Below are 20767 nucleotides of genomic sequence, written 5' to 3'. Positions count from 1 at the left end.
ACTCACGAAAGAAAAGAGCAACGTTCCGCACACTGAGGGAGCCTGCACTAACCCCGCCACTTTCTCTGTGGACATTGCACAGTGCCTGCCGCACGGGTGCCCCGCAGTGTCTGTGGGCATAGGCTTCACACCCTGCAGACATGTACAAGAAATGTATGGGCTCTGGCGCTCCTTTTAGCTTTTTCCCTCCCAAGAATTTGGTATTAATTACATTTAAACAATAAAGAAAAGGAAAATTACGTAAGGAACTTAGTTGAGTAAAATGCATTTGGGTAGAAAGTCTTCACCCTTCATTTCAGTTTGCTTTTTTATTGTACATTCCTGGCTCATCGTTGTGAGGTTTAGAGCATCGTGGGGCCACGTTGTGTCACTCACTGACGAGTGCTGCTGGTTGTCGCCGCTTTGTCACAGCACTTTACTGTCTGGACACCTGACGCTCCGTACTTGGGAACATGGTATGGCTCAGGCCGAGGCCCCGTGTGCAGTCTCTCTCCGGACAGTGACAGTGTCTCTCAGCCAGGGGCCTAGCTAATGTGTGGCTTTGGCCAAAAGGGGACGAGAGGATGGACAAGTGGCAGCCCCAACAATCTCCCCCCCACTCCCGGACCTGCTCAAACACCTGTCTGCTGCTCTCAGTGCACCGTTACCCCGAGACCCTGCTCAGAACATCTGTCCTGCTGCCCTCAGTGCACAGTTATCTCTGAGACCCTGCTCAGAACATCTGTCCTGCTGCCCTCAGTGCAGTTATCCCTGAGACCCTGCTCAGAACATCTGTCTTGCTGCCCTCAGTGCACCGTTATCCCTGAGTCCCTGCTCAGAACATCTGTCCTGCTGCCCTCAGTGCACAGTTATCTCTGAGACCCTGCTCAGAACATCTGTCCTGCTGCCCTCAGTGTACCGTTACCCCTGAGACCCTGCTCAGAACATCTGTCCTGCTGCCCTCTGTGCACATTAATCCCTGAGACCCTGCTCAGAACATCTGTCCTGCTGCCCTCAGTGCACAGTTACCTCTGCGACCCTGCTCAGAACATCTCTCCTGCGGCCCTCAGTGCACAGTTACCTCTGCGACCCTGCTCAGAACATCTCTCCTGCGGCCCTCAGTGCACAGTTACCTCTGCGACCCTGCTCAGAACATCTCTCCTGCGGCCCTCAGTGCACAGTTACCTCTGCGACCCTGCTCAGAACATCTCTCCTGCGGCCCTCAGTGCACAGTTACCTCTGCGACCCTGCTCAGAACATCTCTCCTGCGGCCCTCAGTGCACAGTTACCTCTGCGACCCTGCTCAGAACATCTCTCCTGCGGCCCTCAGTGCACAGTTACCTCTGCGACCCTGCTCAGAACATCTCTCCTGCGGCCCTCAGTGCACAGTTACCTCTGCGACCCTGCTCAGAACATCTCTCCTGCGGCCCTCAGTGCACAGTTACCTCTGCGACCCTGCTCAGAACATCTCTCCTGCGGCCCTCAGTGCACAGTTACCTCTGCGACCCTGCTCAGAACATCTGTCCTGCTGCCCTCAGTGCACAGTTACCTCTGCGACCCTGCTCAGAACATCTGTCCTGCTGCCCTCAGTGCACAGTTACCTCTGCGACCCTGCTCAGAACATCTCTCCTGCTGCCCTCAGTGCACAGTTACCTCTGAGACCCTGCTCAGAACACCTGTCCTGCTGCCCTCAGTGCACATTAATCCCTGAGACCCTGCTCCGAGCATCTGTCCTGCTGCCCTCAGTGCACCGTTATCACTGAGTCCCTGCTCAGAACACCTGTGCTACTGCCCTCACGTACACAGTCCCTTGACTAAGTCTCCTTTCTCATGTTTGTTCCATTTGTCACCTTTTAGAGCTAATGCTAAAATTTGGGCGCATGCCAGGAAAACAAAAGGATGTCACTCTGTATAGCTGTTGGCAACATACATCTCTAGTCACATGCACTCGAACTGGCTTGATCTTTTCATTCTCTCTTTTCTCACCCTGCTGTTCATCCTGATGTGTCATATCAGAAAAGAGCATTAAAGAAACTCGCAGCCTTGAATATTAAGGCATTTGGCAAGATAGATACTATCTGGACTTCTCTTGTAACACGATGTCTGGACTAATATTACTTTATTTCATATGGCAGATTCCAGGAATCGTTGAGGGATTAAAAGAGAAGAGATTCACCTTGGCTTCTTTTTAAAAATTCAGAGGGTAAACATAAAATTTTAATCAGTATTTACTGATGATTTTTTACTTCTATATTCTGTCAGTTAAGGTGGAGAGAGAAATCCTGTGATCCAAGAGGGATCAAGGATAGAAAGAGAAGGAAGACAGACACAGGGAGGTGTGTGTGTGGGGGGGTGGTGCCCAGGCAGAGGTCAGTGCCTCACCCACGGCAGCCCCTCCTTCGGGGCACCTGCATCCCCACTTTCTAACGCCCTCTTGCATAGGCTCCAGGTTGCTGCACCCTCTCCTTTCGGATGTTGCCTCGTGAACTCTGAGGAAGCCCAGTGTGCCTTTCTTCTTCCCTGGGTAACTTCCTCTCTGCCCCCGAGCGTCCCTTGTCCAGGCTGTGTTGTCTTTTTCCCGAGGTTCCTGAGCTGATGATAATTGGATCTTCCACCTCCTTCCATCGTTCCCAGTTCTTCCCTTGAGGAGGGCAGAGAACAGTGGTTCCCAAATACCATTCAAGGACGAGTAACAGTCAGAGACAAAGATCTCAGCAGGCAGGAGCAAAATGAGAAAAACAAAGAGGATTGCAGTGTGAGAGGATGCACATTGTGTTGCTTATAAGTGACTGTGTATGTGGCACTGTTTTGGGGGCACCAGGGAAACCATAGAATACTGGGTAGTGTAGTTTGCTGTTGTCACCATCTAGCCTCAGGGTCTCCTAGCTGCCCCACCGACCCCTGGGATGTGCGGCTCACTGCTCTCACCGAATTCCTCCAGAAGTGCATCTTGCTAGGGCAATACCTGTTCAGAGGTGCAGTCTATATCAGATTTGTGACTTGACCTCTGAGAGTAGAGAACCCCAAACCAGTGTGATTTTAGGAAATTTGCACTCTCCTCACTGCCTTTTGTCTGAATGCAGTGGTGGTAGTCACCCTCCAAAGACAGAAAAACGGTGGTTATTGACAGAATTCATTGTTTATTGTTTGGGATTGTTTAAGTGAAAGACATTTACATGGTGATCCCATCTTCTTGTTGCTTACTTCCCAGATTTTTTATCTATTTATGAGAAAACGACAAATTACGGCATTACCCCAAAATGGACTCTGGGCGCTTTAAAATTACTTAAGTGCTCAAAAAAAATATGTAGATTGAATGACTGCTTGACAACTCTGAGTGCTCAGTTTCCCCAATGTACCTGGAAATGGATTGATCTGAACACTCACAAGAGAGTAAGAACCAGGTTATGTGGTGCCTTTAGTGGCGGACTGTGAGCCACCACATCAAGAAGCTGCCCATCTGGCAGAAAAGCTTCTGTTAAATGTACTGAGCAAGCAGTGGTGCCCAGCACTGTGGCTGACATTGCTGAAGGCCTTTCCTTGGTCACATTCCAGCCACCTGTTTGGATCCTAGCATTCTTGACTACTTCCGGTTCAGCCTTCTGACTCCTTGCTCATCCCATAACATCTTTGATGTGTGAAAGAAAGGCATTAATACATCTGGGGACAGGGTCAGGGTAGCTAACCAAAACCTACTTTAGACTCAGTAGACTTTTTTAAAAAATTAATTTTTTAAAATCCTTAATTTTTAAAAATATATTTTTCAAAATGATTTTAGAAAGAGAGAGGGAGAGAGAGAGAACATCAGTATCAGAGAGAAACATCAATAGGCCTCCTGTACACACTCTGACAGGTGACTAATCTGCACCCCGGGCATGTGCGCTTGACGGGAAATGGAACTGGCAACCTTTTGGTGCACAGAACCACACCCAACCAACTGAGCCCCACCGGCCAGGGCAGCCGACCTGTTTGTTTTGGCTGTTGATTAAACTTTGCCACATCACATAGGGACCATTTGTAAAATGCTTAAAACACCAGAGTCCAGTGAACAAAAATGAGGAATGAGGAGCAGCGTTGGGAAATCTCCAACAAAACGTTTGCATCAGCTTTAACAGGCTGCTAAAGAGGACCTAATGTGGAAGACATAATTGGTGTGTCTACATGTAAAAAGGTACTAACATTGGCTTCTGGTTATTAGTCTAAGCATATTTTAAAATTAGAAACTCTTTATCATTTTTTTTTCTTTTTCAGTAATGCCGCTAAGATGAATTTGAATTACTTTTGCCCCAAACATAAAGAATATATTACTAGGATAATAGGGTGTATCTATAAAATCTAAAAAAATATAAAATTTTCATTTGTGGGCTCCCTAAATTAAAGACTAATTTTATTCTGTACTTCCCTCCTCATATTATATTGGCATATGGTAAACAGCCCACATTTCTACAACATCTCAAGAGGAGAGAAGAAAGAACTTATAAAAAGGGTGTTTATCGGCCAGAGACATTCTAGCCCAGTGGTTCTCAACCTGTGGGTCGCAACCCCTTTGGCGGTCGAACGTCCCTTTCACAGGGGTCGCCTAAGACCATCCTGCATATCAGATATTTACATTACGATTCATAACAGTAGCAACATTACAGTTATGAAGTAGCAACGAAAATAATTTTATGGTTGGGTCACATCATGAGGAACTGTATTGAAAGGGCCAGAAGGTTGAGAACCACTGTTGTAGCCAGTATTCATGTCACTCAAGTGTGTGGCTCTTAGTCTTTGCTGTGGCTAAAAATCACCTTGGAGAGTGTGTGAAAAATAGAAATCCTGGGTCAGACCTTACCCTTGGAGATTGTGATCATATCTATGGTACATCCTAGCAGGCAGAGTTGTACACAAGCCCCGGCTGATGCTGATTCAGCAGCACGCTATTTAGAGCCACAGTCCTAGGACAGATGGCTGCAGGTAGGCTGGGAAGTCTGAACCTCCTGAAACTATGCAAAATGATGTGTATCTATACCCATTTGCTAACAACTTTCATACCAAAGTCTTAAAAGGATCCAAGACTCCCCTTACCTCACACACAATAAAAAGTGACAATTAAAGATTTTATCCAACCTTGTTATTTTACAGATAAGCAATTTGAGCTTCAGAGAGAGTAGCTAAATTTTTGAAGGTCACACAGTTTGTTATTGTTAGAACCATGGTTAGAACACACTGTGGTCTGATTTTAAAGGCTACCATAATGAAGTATACCCAGCATGCAATTACGCAAGAAACTAAAATGGAGATGGCCACGTTCTTCTTTATAGAAGTCAGTGAGTACAGAATAATGACCGAATTATAAAGTCACCATTTCTGTAAGCCCTAATTAAAACAGTTTATTTAAGACCAATCATCAATGGATGATATCACTAGATGAATGAAAGTCCTGGAATTTTACCACGAAGGGATCAGGCTGTCACCATCGGGCTCACCAGTCAGTCTTAGCCTCACTGAAAATGGGACAGATATTAGGTGCCTCCTGATGTGATGCAGATAGGAATTCTACAGCATCCCTCTGAAAGACACTTGCTTTGCAAATTGAATCTGAATTCATCCAAGCCTTAAGCTAACTTGCTTTTATAAGAAGTGTCAGGGCTAAAGGAATGAGTTAAGTACTGCCTTAAAGAAGCAGATAAGTCCAGAACATGGGCCTTTCTATAGAACAAGGAATCAGTAACATCGAGGAAAAAAGAGGGGAACAGCATCTAAGTGACCTGTGGCCTTTGTTTGGATGATGACTAGAACAAACCAACTGTTAATAGACATTTGTAAGACAATCAGGAAAACATAAGTAAAGACTAGACAGTAGATGATACCATACAATCATTTATCAGGTGGAATTTTTTTTTGGGGGGGGGTAATATTCACTCTAGGATATTTTTCCATTGATTTTTAGAGAGAGTGGAAGGGAGAGGGAAGGATACAGAGAAACATTGATGTAAGAGAGACACCTCTTGACCAGAATCAAACCCGGGATTCTTCAGTCTACAGGTCAATGCTCTCTCCACTGAGCCAAATGGGCTAGCAGGTGTTTTAAAGGCATTATGGCTATATAAGAAATTGTTTTTAGAGATGTATACTGTGATGGGTAGGGGTGAAATTATCTGATGTCCAAAATGTTGAAGAATAATTCATCACAAAATAAAGAAAAGCAGTAGGTGATGCAAGTGTGGCAACATTGTGATGACTTTTGAACCTTGATGATGACTATTACTAGTTCATGAAATTTTCTTTGCATGTGCTTGAACATTTTTATAATAAAAACAAATGACCTCATTGTTTATGCAGCGAGGAGAGTTTCGAAACCAAGGTTTTTGTCCAGGTTTGTCTGACTCCACAGTCTGTGTTAGGGGTTGGCAAACTACTGGCCTCAGCCTGTTTTGTAAACGAGGTCTTGTGGGAACTTGATTTTTTATTTGCTTATTGTCAGAGGCTGCCTCTGCACTACACTGGTAGAGCTGGGTAGTTGCTACACTGTATGGCCGAGAAAGCTGAATATTTACTCTCTGGACCTTTACAGAAAAAGTGTGCCAACCCTGATTTACCTATTCTTTCCACCATAATGTAGTTTCCTCCCGATCCCAACTAAGCCATGTTATTTTTCACTAGTATATTTTCATTATTATGGCTATAGAAGACATATATCTAATCACTGAAATTGACCAGGACATTTTAGCAATTTAACGATGTTTCAATTAGTGAGACCTTAATGTAATTTGAAATAAGTGCTTCATCGTTTTCATCCCATTGTCCTGGGGAATGTTGTTATGAGGTTCTGTGACTAAGAGCAGAACAATGTCAGGGATCGTAGATAGAGCCTGCTGGTGCAGTGTGTATCTTCTCTCTAGCTCACCCCAAGACATGTGACTATAAAATATGTTTTATGCCTCTCTCCCCATAATAAATTTATTTTGTACCAGTGTGAATCCAGATGGTGTTAGGCTGGTAAGAAAGGTTCATGAAGGCTGAACTCTGTCTAGGGCAGTGGTCGGCAAAGTGCGGCTCGCGAGCCACACGCGGCTCTTTGGCCCCTTGAGTGTGGCTCTTCCACAAAATACCACACGCGGGCGCGCATGTACAGTGCAATTAGGCCTAGGAAGAGCCACACTCAAGGGGCCAAAGAACCGCATGTGGCTCGCGAGCTGCACTTTGCCGACCACTGGTCTAGGGCATCCTGGAAGAGTCATCTTTGTAGGCTCCTAACAGACCAGTTTCACGCCAAAGCTTGGCTGGTCGGTTGGGGTTTACTCCTGTTGCACCTGGGCTAAGCACCTTAGGACAGCCCTTCCTTTCTTGCTCCTTAATTAGATCACCTGCATACTTCCTTCCCTTGCTCATTTCTGGGATTTTGAACACATCCCCCCTCTGTACCAAAGGAAACATTTTAAAAAATTAGGTCATTTTATTTGTTATTCTAGAAGGCTCACTATATAACACTGTCCTTGGAGAGGTTGGGTTTTCTTTCGGTACCAGGACAGAACAGGATGCTTAATTGATGATCAGCAATTTTTTGAAATGTATTCACATGATTCAAACCTTTTGGCATACGTATGGATTTCGAAACAGTTAAGTTAGAAAATATTTTCTAACATGTTTTCCAACTCCTATATTTTGTAGAATGTGATCATGATATAGATATTATGTAGCAAAAAATATTCGGATGATTTCTTTGATGTGCATTTTGAAAAACAATGGGGATCAATGACATGACATAGTGGTGATAGTATAGAATTACAGAAAACTACGTAAAACAGAAGTGTCATGTTAGAACACTGAAGAGATATAGGGATTTGAGGCAGTGTAATAGCTATTTTATGAAAACATTGAAATTATTGTGTTCTGTGTTCTATATATTTTAGACAGAAAAGTTTGTTCTTAATTATAGAAAAACTTCTCCTATCTTATATGTAAGTCATAAGGTCTGTTTTTTGTGCCTTTACAGAGCAGATATTTTTGCATTGATTCATTTATCCATTCATTCAACAGCATTTATTAAGCAATTACAGTGTTCCAGGTATGCATCTAGGTACAGAAGACAGTTGAGTAAGATTTTTTTATAGTAGGTATATTAGACACTTCTTCATAGGTAATAGACAACTCAAATCTTTGACTTTTATCTTTTTTCAAATTTAGTTTTAGTTTAATTTTGTTGCTGATGCTTTAAATGAACTCGTTAGAAGTCAGAATATGTTGTTCCAAGTGCTTAAGTGCTAAAAGCGTCACCCAGTATCTTGGATTTGTTTTAGGTGCAGGAAGATTTGACTGAAGAGAAAAAAAGGGAATTGGAACATAATGCAGAAGAGACCTATGGTGAAAATGATGAAAATGTATGTGTAGGATGTGCGTTTCTATTGTGCATGTTTGCATATGTGTAGGAGATATGTGTATATATAGTTGAATAGATACCAGTCAGTACGTCTAAGGTGCTACAGAGTTTAACAGGCTAACCTGGGCCCAGGAAAATTTGTGACAATATGGAGATTAAGAAAGACTGTAGCACTGTTGCTTCTTGGAACATTTTTCTTCACTTACTTCCTTCTTCCAAAAATGAGTAACTTCTCACCATTTTAAAATTTATTTATTTATTAATCCTCATCTAAGGATATTTTTTCCATTGATTTTTAGACAGAATGGAAGGGAGGGGGAGAGACACACAGAGAGAAACATCAATGTGAGAGAGACACATCGATTGGTTGCCTCCTGTTACACGCTCTGACCGGGGCGGGGATCGAGCCTGCACACGAGGTACATGCCCTTGACCGGAATTGAACCCAGACCCTACAGTCTGCAGGCTGATGCTTATCCACTGAGCCAAACTGGCTAGAGCATCACCTTTTTTTTTTAAAGAGGGAATTATTTATCTTATTAACTCTATGCCCTATCTCTTAGGTGTTGTTTTTTTTCTTTTCATTTTAAGGCTGACGAGAAAAACAATGATGGAGAGGAACAAGAAGTTCGAGATGACAACCACCCCAAAGGCCGAGAGGAACATTATGAGGAGGAGGAGGAAGAGGAGGAGGACGGGGCGGCTGGTGCTGAGAAGTCACAGCAAAGAGCTGAAATGTAGCTGCGCCCCCACCCCCTAAACCCCCTCCCCATTTCTTAGCGCTTGGCGGACAGATTCCTTCAGAAGCTGCTCGGAAATAAACCTGCCTACTGAACTCTAGGATATTTAATTACAGAAATTAAGAATTTAGACTTTTTTAAAACTTTTGTATTAGAAATGCACATACATTTATATAAATATATTTTAATAACTTAGGTTAGAGCTTCTTTTATATTCAAGCTAAACCCAAGCAGGAAAGAAAAATTTAGGCTCCGAATCTCTTTTTGTTTCCCACTGATTATGTGATGTTGGAAAGAACATCAATTTTGTATATGTTTCAAGTTGTTACTTTTCTATCTTCTAGTTTCCAGGTGTTGTATGTTGTTTGCCTTTGATAAAATACAGAATTTCAAAATGAGAAATACTGCAAAAATGCTGTTGGGAATTGACGGAGAATGGCCCGTTTACTAACTGCTCCCTTTTCGAGGTTCTAGTGTATATATAAAATCTGATAGACTTTTCACCCGTCTTTGTGTTGCTGGGGTAAGATCCATGTACAGAGTGACATTGTTTTCCAGACTTGTCACATCAGTTAGAAAAATATTTGGCTTTACTTAAAATCACAGCCCTTCTTCTTGAAATGGATTAAATTTAAAAGTGAGATAGTACTAAATTCATATGACAGTCTTCAAACAAGGTATGGCACCTTAGTGTATTAACCTTTTTGAAGGACTGACATGTTGTTTAATAACTAATTGACTGTGTATGGGTAGTGTTTTCTACATGAGCACCCATTCTATTATTTTTCCGAAGCGACCTAGCGAAATTCTTGTTTCATTATCTAGTTCCCTACAGTAATAGATATTTCCCCTGTAAGCTCTATGCCTCAATAAGTAATCTCTGATGACAAGTATTTATGAAGGCATACCAAAATGTATAATTGAATAGGATTATTTTTTAAAAACTATGTGGTGAGATACACATGGTGGTAGGATAGAGCCTGATGACTTTTCTGCTTGCTGAGTTTGGGTCTGCATTAGGCCCACAGAGAGGCATTTTAATGATGATAAATTATAAAAATTCCTTACAATCAAGAAGCTAAAAATAAAAATTCCCTTGGGATAGAAACATTTCAATCTTAAGCATAAAGATTTTTAGATATATAAAATCAGGTTATGTAACTCATGTGTGTGGTTTTGTAATAATAAAAACATTTCAGTTTCTACTGTTGTATGAATGTAAATTTATTTTTTAGTAACCACACTCAAGTCTGGTTCTGATTGTCCCAATTGAGTGATTGCGTATATATGCCTAGGAATGTTTGTTCAGATGTATTTTGGATTTTCAGTAATCATAAATCAAATTTTACCTTTATGTATAAAAACCCCTTTATGTAATGTAAAATGTATAATATTGTACATAATATTCAGAATACAATTATTTTGGTAAATTAGTTTGTATTTTTAATGTCCCAGTTGCAGTATTTAATTATTTGAAACATTGAAACTTGGTGATAGTCAATAAAGCTATAAGAAGAAAGCGATCAATCTCTTAAAGTATGTGAGTTTTTAATAGTTCTTTATTTTAAGCATTCTTTTTCCTAAAAGGAAAAATTTAAGTGGAACCAAGGTACATGAATGAATTATACAGTGCCTTTCCCAACCTGTTATTTTCTGAGTCTCTTCCTCTGCTTAATTGGTGTGTGGTTTTTCCCTCCCTCTGTCCTAAAGAAAAAGCTAAGAATTTTTATTTTCTTTGAGCTATTTCTGGGGAAGAAAAAAGAAACAGGGAAACATATGAGTGTCGTGTGTGCATGCACACACACATAATAAACAACAACAAAACCCTGTCATATCCCCGCTAAGCAGCAATAATCACAAACCATACTACTCTCAGGATGGCACAAGTTATAGGACCATTTTAGCTAATGTTTGGAAGAGAACTAATCAGCCAGAGTTAATCTACATGAATGAGAGGAGCAGAAATAAATTGTCACTTGTATTTATCTTGCCAATTAATCTGTGATTTCTGGTGCAACCAATAAGTCAAAGGACTTGGTACCAGTAATCTAATCAGAGGGGCACTTTTATTAGGGGCAAGTACAGTGCAGCACAAAAAAGCTACATTAGTACAACTATAATGACTGGATAGATGTAAGAGTGATCGAAAAAGATCTAGGAGTAAGGGTATGATCTGGCCATCTACAAGTCACAATGACTTGCTCTATAAAGAAAAATTACTGACACTGAATGTCATAGTACCAGGACCACTGTATCCCATAGTGCTCCTTTAAGGTTGATGGAGTTCCTCTCTCCCCACCCAACTGAAGAAGTTTGTTCTGTAGGGTTTGACATCATTAAACTGCTTTGGGTTTATTGTTTTGTTTTAGTTCTTGCCTTAACCAGTGGTACATCCATACCATGGCATGTTGCACAACCATTTAAAAAAAGGTAAGGTCAGCCCTAGCTGGTTTGGCTCAGCGGATAGAGCATTGGTCTGCGGACTCAAGGGTCCCAGGTTCGATTCCGGTCAAGGGCATGTACCTGGGTTGTGGGCACGTCCCCAGTAGGGGGTGTGCAAGAGGCAGCTGAATCTATGTTTCTCTCTCATCGATGTTTCTAACTCGCTATCCCTCTCCCTCTCCCTTCCTCTCTGTAAAAAAATCAATAAAATATATTAAAAAAAAAGTGAGGTCAGTTTCCATTCCTGAATCATCTTTTGGCTTCTATCATACTACCTGTTTCTACTTTTCTTCTTATCATCCAGGCTACTCTTTCTCATTTTTTGTTGTATGTTTTTATTTTTTGCAGGTTTCTCTTATACTCTCCTTAAAATATCTGTGTTCTTCGGGTTTTCCCTAGAGGTCTTTTCTCTGTTTAGCCCTCTTCCCACCCATGTATTAGAGACCTGACTCAGGCCCCTGTTATCTTTTACCTAGACTATCGTAATAGTCCCTAACTTCTCATTTACTTTCTCCTACCAACCTCTACAATCTGTCCTAGTGTGATCTTTCTAAAGTTACCACTAACACTACCCCGTTATTGAATGATATAATAAAATTGCTATTGCACTTAGGAAAAATTCCAAACTCCTTAATATAACCTACATAATTCTTCATGATCTGGCCCCATCTTACCTCTTCAGCCTTAAATTTACCATCTAAACTGAATCATAATAAATGTAACTCATCTTTGCCAAGCACATTTCTCAATGTCTTAAGTGAGTGGCCTTGACCCCTGTCTCTGGGTGGGAAGACAACTTGAGCGGAGCTAATAATACTAACCATCTCCTTGGACAACGTACTGTACTTGGTCCAAGATGGACACATGACTTAATTTCTTCCCTGGGATTTTTTGGTGGGGGGGAATTCTCCATAGAGTTTCTATACATCTGTGACAGCTGGGCTATCTTTTCAAGGATACTTGCCTAACAACCGTCCAGAAGTTAAAGCTACTATCTCCTTCTGGGTCAGAGGACATATTTGTTCCCTCACTGAGATAATAAAGATAATATCTCCCTTGGGGGCAAGATGGGACAGGCTTGCTAGCAGTCCTCTTATTAGAGGGTTTCCTAAGATCAGTGATCCTGGTTGGAACACAAGCTCAATGTGTGTGCAACATCCTCCTTGAGTGCCTCACATTGTTCCCATGACACTGGGGCCCAAGGGGAACTGATAGGAACTTTAAACTCGCATTGCCTGCTATGCCATGAGAAATATTTGTTTCTGAGCCAGCAGTTGAGAGTTTTCTATCAGCACCTATGAAACTGTGGCAGGCTAACTTGTTAGTTTGTTAATTGGGTAAAATCTCAGACTCTGCACAATTATTTACATTTTTGCAGGCTGGAGCACATGGAAAATAGGCATATCTCTTCTCTCTCCAATGGCAAAGCCATTGCATGCCAAGCACTAATACTTTGAGTAAATATGTACTAAATGAATATCTGATAATCCTCATTTGTAAAATGAGAATGCTGATTATTTACAGATCATACAATTTTGAATAAGTGGCAAAGCTACAATTTCTTCCCAAGTGAATCTGATCCCAATGTTAATTCTAAATATAGCCAGAATTATTTGATCATCATCCAGTGCTATATTCTGAGTTTCATACATTAAGAAGGTGTTCTTTAAATTTTACAACAAAACACACAAATGCAATGGAAGTGTAAAAAAAAAAAAAAAGGCCCTGGCCGGTTTGGCTCAGTGGATGGAGCATCAGCCTGCAGATTCAGGGTCCCAGGTTCGATTCCAGTCAAGGGCATGTACCTTGGTTGCGGGCACATCCCCAGTGGGAGGTGTGCAGGAGGCAGCTGATCGATGTTTCTCTCTCATCAGTGTTTGTAACTCTCTATCCCTCTCCCTTCCTCTCTGTAAAAAATTCAATAATATATATATATATATGTATATGTATATGTATCAGTCATAGGGTTTTGAGGAGGAACTACAAAATTGGAATTATTTGACCCAAGAAAGATATGGTCAGAGGAATATGTAACAGTGTATGCCTGTCTTCTTTGAAGTGTCAATTGTAACATCAAGAAAAAAGAAGTTCTTGAGAAACAGGTGAATGGAGCTGTGAAATCTAGAAAATGAAACAGGATATCTTATATACAAACAACCAAAACTACCTGAAGGACCGGAATGACCTGTCACTATGATGCGCACTGATCACCAGGGGGCAGACACTCAATGCAAGAGCTGCCCCCTGATGGCCAGTGCACTCCCACTGCAGAAGCGCTGCTCAGCTGACTGATCCTTCCCAGCAGCCACTCATTCCCTCAGTAGTCCTGCAGGGCCAATCTCCAGAGAACGGGCCAGGAACTGATGGACCAGTGCTGCCAGCACGATCCTGACAGTGCTGCTGGTCTCCTGGAAGCCAACCTTGAGCACTACAGCCACTTCTCCCTAGACACTCCGCAAGGAAGAAACAATATAACAGCAGCCTCCAGGTGGCTCCCAATAACCAGCGTGAATGTCAGGAGGACGGATCAGGATCCCGGGCCTGCAAGGTCATCCCACCACATTCTGGGAAGGCTGATTGCATCCCCGCGCCCCCCCCCCCCCCTTGAGACTTCACCCATGCACGAATTCATGCACCGGACCTCTAGTATTAAATAATTCATTCCCACTTACAAGAGGCCTGCCTTAACAGAGGAAAAGATGCACTATTCTCTTCCAATTTCCTTGGGTAGTATGACCATGTGGGAGGGCCAGTTGTTATGGTGGAGGAACTTGGTTAGGCTACGTGCTTATCCACGAATTGTCCTCTGTTCTAGCACCATTTCCTCTTTAGTTTTTCATGTGTAGAAAGGCCTAACCTTGTAAACACATGGGGTGACCTCCAAACCAATCATTGTACTCTGTCTTCTGGGATTTCTGTGCTGAGACTGGACAAGAAATATGTTTTCTGGCTGCTCTGGGGAGGACAGGAAATGTACAGCTGTAGCTGTCAGGGGTCATGCTCCCCATGACACGGAGAAAACCCAGTTGCTGCAGGAAGGAATGAAAGAAGGCATAAAAAGAAGGACTGCATTGCAGTCTCAGTAGAGAGGGAAAGGGAGGGAGACAGAGAGGGCCATCAAGAAAGAGAAGGCTGTTTAAATTCAAAGGTTCTGATTTCCTTTTATTTTATTTGCCAAAAAACTCCCTCTTGTTTTTTTTTCTTAAGCAAGTTTGAGGTTCTCTGCTATCACATACAACCTAAAGAATACTGACTGACTTTATTATATTTTTCTTTATGTGGCAGAATAGTAGAGTGGGAGGAAATACTTTTCATTAACTATTAGTCATTTCAACCTAAATGTAGCAAGTTGTTTGTTTTAATCCTCACCTGAGGATATTTTTCCATTGATTTTCAGAGAGAGTGTGGAAGAAAGAGGGAAAGACAGAAAGAAATATCCATGTGAGAGAAACACATCAATGGATTGCCTCCTGCACATGCCCCGACCAGGGCCCAGGCTGCAACCAAGGTAAGTGACCCTTGATCTGTATTGAACCTGGGACTCTTTGGTCCACAGGCTGATGGTCTATCCATGAGCCAAACTGGCTATGGCTGTAGCAACTTTTAATAAATAATGACATGCAGTTTGCTAACCTCTTGATTGCTGTTTTCTCTTGGATCTGGCTTTAATGCCCCAATAATCTGTGATAAGAGTTTAGGGATTATTGTAATAAGGTTAAAAAATACTTGTATATCTACCAATTTTAGTCTACACCAAAGATTGACAAACTTTTTTTTTTCTGTCCAGATAGCAAATCTTTTAGTCCTTGTGGGCCATAGAGACTCTATTGAAACTACTCACCCTGCTGTTGACTGCGGAAGTAGCCAGAGGCACTACATAAAGGAATGAGCATAGCTGTGTTTCAGTAGAACTTGATTTACACAAACAGAAAGCATGCTGTATTTGGCCTGAAGACTGTAGACCCCTGTTCTATAGGATGCAAATGCTTGCTATACAAGCAATGATTTCAACAGAAAACAGAGCATTTTGAGATCTTTCGATATCAACGCTTTCTGGTTCTCTCCCATAAACCTTTCCATTTTAAGTTGGCAAGTGTTCAACATTATCTTAGCTGCTGCATTAATACACTATTTTAAGTAATTGGAAATGAAATTCTTTTGTCCTTTACCATCTTGGCTGACCTTGTTCTCACCATTCCCTCTGTGGTACTAATGGAGCTTGAAATTAAATGTCATTTCTGTTTATCTGTTAACACATACACAGCATTCCCCATAAAGTGAATATCTTTTAAAGAACTGATTCATTGGAAAACATGGATTTGAGCAAGATGAGATGACTTCTTTTGATCTGGTATGTTTTTCCTCTTTTTAAGACTTAAGGTATGGGAACACATAATCATGCTTGCTGCTTAATAGGTTAACAATAATCAAATTTGTTATCTCAACTCAGAGGTTTTTGGGTTCTGTAAGTATCTGATTCCTGTTAACTTTATGCATCTCGGTGGAATTTTTGTAGACTATTTTTTTCCCATAAAGGCAACGAAAGCACCTTTTATATTTTCTTAACCTTGGCCAATTATCTTCTGTGGTTTTAAGATTTGTTCATGAAATCTTTGAGAGTCTTCTTTTCAAGAGGTGAAGTCTAGTGTCCCTTCCCTTGAGCATGAGCTAGACTTAGCTACTGGCTTCTGACAAATAAAATTAAAGAAAAGCGAGGGTGTGTTACTCAGAGATTAGGTCATAAAAGACAATGCCGCTTCCTCCATGCTCTCCTGGAAGCCAGCTACCATGTCTTGGGGATATTCAATCAGCCTTATGTCGAAACCTACATCCACGTGGCACAAAATCAAGGCTTCTGGCCAACAGCCTGTGAGGAACTGAGGACTCCTGCCAAGAGCCACATGAGCGAGATTGGAGCGGACCCTCCAGCCCCAATCAAGCCATCAACTACAACTTGATCGTAACCTCATTAGAAGCCCTGAGCCAGAACCACCCAGATAAGTCATCCTCAGCTTCCTGGCTCTCACAAACTTTAGATAATAAATGTTCATTCTTTTAGGTTCTGAAGTCATTGGTTACACAGTAGTAGATGCTAATGCATCTTCTAAGGAGTGTTTATGGCTCAAACTGGAGAGGCCAGTGGTGAGGATGATGTGCAGCTGCACGGTGTACCCGGGCATCTAGCCAGCTGCTCTGGGAGGGGAGGTGGGGTTCAACTTCATGAGTTGAGTACATTTAAGCCAATTTCTTTGTTCAAAAATATTAGATTCTTTGGGACAGATTCTAGTGGCCTCCAATATAGTAGTTTACACACTTGGAGAATTTCTAAAGTAGTGATACCGTAGTCCCACTCCCCCAGAATTGGAATTAATTGCACCAGGGTGTCTGCTGGGCATTGGGATTTTAAAATTTCCTCAGGTGCTTCTTATGTGCAGCTAAAATTGAAGACTACTGTTTTTGAAGTTAGAAGCTGGAAAGAGTAATGTTCCCTCCCCTACATCTCTCAATTAAATGGTAAATCACAATGAAAGCAAGTCTCAGACCAAATTTGCAAAGCGAATGTTCACAGGCAAACCCGATATTAAACTTCTCTGAGTCTCCATGAGTCACAGACCCCTCCGCTTTTAGGCATTCTTACAGGCACAGGGCATGATGGATTCGCTCAGGAGAGAGCTCATAAAATACGGCAGGATCAGAATTCAGTGAAATTTCCGGCCAGGTCCTGCAGTCTTCCCTCAGGAGTCCCAGGTCCTTCTGCAGTGGGAGCTGGGCTCACCAGGTGCTCAGTCCTCTTTGTGGGAGGGTGGAGGTACCTGTACAGGACTTCCTTCAGCTCATCCACATAATTTAAACACCATTCATTTATAGGATGAAAAAAAAGTCTTTAATAGCCATCATCCTACCTAACAAAACAGTGTTGAATTTGTGTTTCTCAACTAAACCCCACATATATTTCTAGGAATTGCATCTCAATTCACTAAGTTTTCCAAAACAAAAAAAAAACAAACTTTGTCTTTGAGTCTGTCTTCTCTCCCTATAGATGCCACCAAAATATTCTTAAGTTTGCCCATTTCTCTCCAACCCCGCTACCTGATTCAGGCCCCTGTTAACTTTTACCTAGACTATTGTAACAGTCTTTAACTACTCTCCTACCAACCCCTACAATCTGTCCTAGTGTGATCTTGCTAAAGTTACCACTAGCACTACCCCATCACAGAATGATTTAGTAAAATTGCTATTGCACATAGGAAAATTCCAAACTCCTTAATATGCTGATTTGGGCTGCAGAGAGCAGAACTTGTGATAGCAGCCTCTGAAGTGTAGGCCCTGCTGACTGCACCCATTTCACAGCACTGGATGCATGAAGAAAGCCCTGAAGAAACTTTTAAAAACACTCCAGCCCCATCCCCAGCCTAATTAAATCAGAAACTGAAGGCAGAGCCTGGGCATTAGTATGTTTTATAAGCCCCTCAACAAGTCATGATTGGCAGGGGTTGGGGTGGTAAGATGGGGTGATCCTAAAGGGATAGTACACATGAGGGCATTTTTTAGGTAGTTTTGGGAGTGTTATGCAAATTTATACATGTATTCACACTCATAACTCTGTACAACCGAAGGAAAAAAAGTCAGTGTTATTGTATGATAATTAAAAAAATAAAATATCATAACTATTACATCCTTTTTTAAAGCTTGAGATAATCCTAATATACAGCCAGGGCTGGGAGTCACTGGGTTAGGTTGTTACAAGGGCTGATTCACTATCTGTGGGATGTGCATTCAGAGTTAGGGCACCGCCAGCATTAATCTCCTAAGTTAGCAAGCCTCCTCTAACTACACACATGCACACACCCACGTATATAAGCACGCATTTTACAGTAAATTATAAATACCATAATAGTGAGATATGGCTGTCTTACCAGTCACCCTGGAGAATTTCAGAACATTGCGGTGGTGAATTGCACGAGTCAATAGTTCTATTAATCTCTCTTCTTGGAGGAAAAAAACTCATAATGCAAAGGTTTTGCTTCAAAATGATGTTTCTCAAACTCATAAACTGTAGTTTTTATAGAATAACAGAGAATCCCAAAAGGAGGAGAGTTTGGCAGTTTAATTAGTTTCATTTCTGAGTAGGTTTACAGGAAGAAATAAATGCATTTTATATCACAAAAGTGTGTGCATGAATATGTGTGTATTATGGAAATGAAGTAAAAGCTTCAAAAAACAATTCATGTCTTTTCCTATCTTATTCTACTTCATGGAAGCGTTGATCATGACTCAGGATCTTGACATCACAATGTGCTAATGTTGAGGAAAATCCCAGTTAAACACTTTGGGAGCATACAAGCAGGTGTCTACGTGTCTTCCTACCGAGAGGAAGGAAGTGGATAGGACTTTAATGCCTGGCGGCGCCCTTCTTTAGCTTTCTGAAGTTAAACACGGTTCTTGATCTTTATGTGCCCGCATTTGCTCACTTGTACAATGAGAAAAAATTGCAGCAGCCTTCAGTTTGGGGTTGGGATCACTGCACCCTCATCTGACACGCCTAGCTCCTATCCTTCCTGCCTCTACATTTAAATGAAGATTCACTGAGAAAGAGGCTGCACATGAAGACCTGAACTATTTCTTAGCTTGGAGGCCAGTACACTGGACCTGCATTTATTGTATTTTTCCTTTGAATGATGTTATGCGGAAGATAGGTCTTATCAGAGCTTTTATAGAAAATACTCAAAGAGCTTAAAAACATCATAAGTTCTTGCCCTAGCCAAGTTTGGCTCAGTGGCTAGAGTATCAGCCTGCAGGCTGAAGGGTTCTGGGTTTGATTCCGGTCAAGGGCATGTACCTCGGTTGCAGACTCCTCCCCAGCCCGGGCCCTGGTCATGGCATGTGCAGGAGACAACTAATCAATGTGTTTCTCTCACATTGACATTTCTTTCTGTTTTCCCCTTTCTCTTCTTCTCTTTCTAAAAATCAGTGGAAAAAATATCCTTGGGTGGGGATTAAAACACACACACAACAGTATAAATTATTTACTCCCTCAATGACTTGGGAAACTGGGTAAAGGCAGAAGAAGAGATTGCGCAGTTCTGGCCAAAGAGGACTCAGATCCAAGCTGATCTGTCACATGCACATCCCTACTTTAAAATAACCAGGAAAGTTGCACTTACAGATTTATCTTATGGAAAATCAGTAGAAGTATATGAGGGGAAATGAGATAATTATTCTGGTTAAAAAAAATTATACATGGAAGGGGTGACCACAGGAGCAAGCATATGTTGTTTTCCTTGCTGCTGGTTGGATTCCTCACCATTCACTCACCTTCTGGTATTCCCAAGGCATCTGAGGACCTGGAAAACTAGGCAGTTTATTCAAATGTTCACTAGGGCACTTTCTAAAACTTTGGAGACATGGAAAAATATGCTATATATACGGGAATGTAAATCATGCAAACGCAAGTGAATACCAAGAATTAAAATCACAACCCCAAGTAGCTACTTCATGCAGTCTCTGATTTCTGTTATTTGGGGCAGGAGCAGGGATGGATGTTGTCTCATGGCAGCCAATCCTGCTACTTGGTCACAACATGGACAGTCGTCCAAATTCATGAACATGTGTGTTTACCTAGTGTCTACTCAAACCGAGACCAGGAACTTTTCCAAGACATGGAGGATAGTGACCCTGCAAATTCTGTGGTAAATTGGGGCAGGTCAATGTATTTAAATCTCCAAACTGTCTTTTAGATGACAAGAGCTATCGAAAAGGCTAATCCTGAAAGAAAATCTGGTGTTGGTTTGCAAACTCAGGATTTCCTATATGAGATATGAAACGGGCCCCGGTACATGAGGGCAAGGAGAGGCAGACGAAAGAGACAGGTTTAATAAGCAAGGGAACTTACATAGGAGGCTCGTCTTGGGTGGCTTAAAGACCAATAGATGTCTGCACCAGTCCTCCAGAATCTTAAAAGTTTATAGAGAAGCCTTAGCTGCATGCAGTCAAGTATACCATCCAGACGGTCTCAACGACACATTGCTCTCTCAAGGCTGCATCCTTGAAAAGTCTCTGGCTCTGAGAATGGCAGGAGGAACACCCATTCCAAGGACAGAGGAGGTGGGGGGAGGAGGCTTTGATTGCCCGGTCCTGCTCATGGGTCAACCAGCAGTCACATCCTCTCCAAGACCTCCTCCAACAACAGGAGAATGTGTCATTTGACATGCGACAACATTACTAATATGGCTAAAGAGCACAA

General features: G+C 41.9%; 1 protein-coding gene across 2 annotated transcripts in view; it reads left to right on the top strand.

Moving 5' to 3' along the window:
- GOLIM4 (golgi integral membrane protein 4) overlaps positions 1-10608 on the top strand; it is a 74387-nt gene extending 63779 nt beyond the window's left edge. For both annotated transcript variants that reach the window (XM_015570761.1, XM_015570760.1), the window contains 2 exons: positions 8262-8342; positions 8933-10608. In XM_015570761.1, coding sequence (XP_015426247.1) covers positions 8262-8342; positions 8933-9082 — 231 coding nt within the window. In that variant the 3' untranslated portion in view covers positions 9083-10608. The remainder of the gene's footprint in view (positions 1-8261; positions 8343-8932) is intronic.
- The last annotated feature ends 10159 nt before the right edge of the window (positions 10609-20767 follow it).

Source organism: Myotis davidii, unplaced genomic scaffold (genome assembly GCF_000327345.1).
Source record: "Myotis davidii unplaced genomic scaffold, ASM32734v1 scaffold1307, whole genome shotgun sequence".
NCBI classification, from domain to species: domain Eukaryota; kingdom Metazoa; phylum Chordata; class Mammalia; order Chiroptera; family Vespertilionidae; genus Myotis; species Myotis davidii.
Note: the sequence above shows the minus strand (reverse complement) of the source record. Positions and strands in the feature narration are given on the sequence as shown.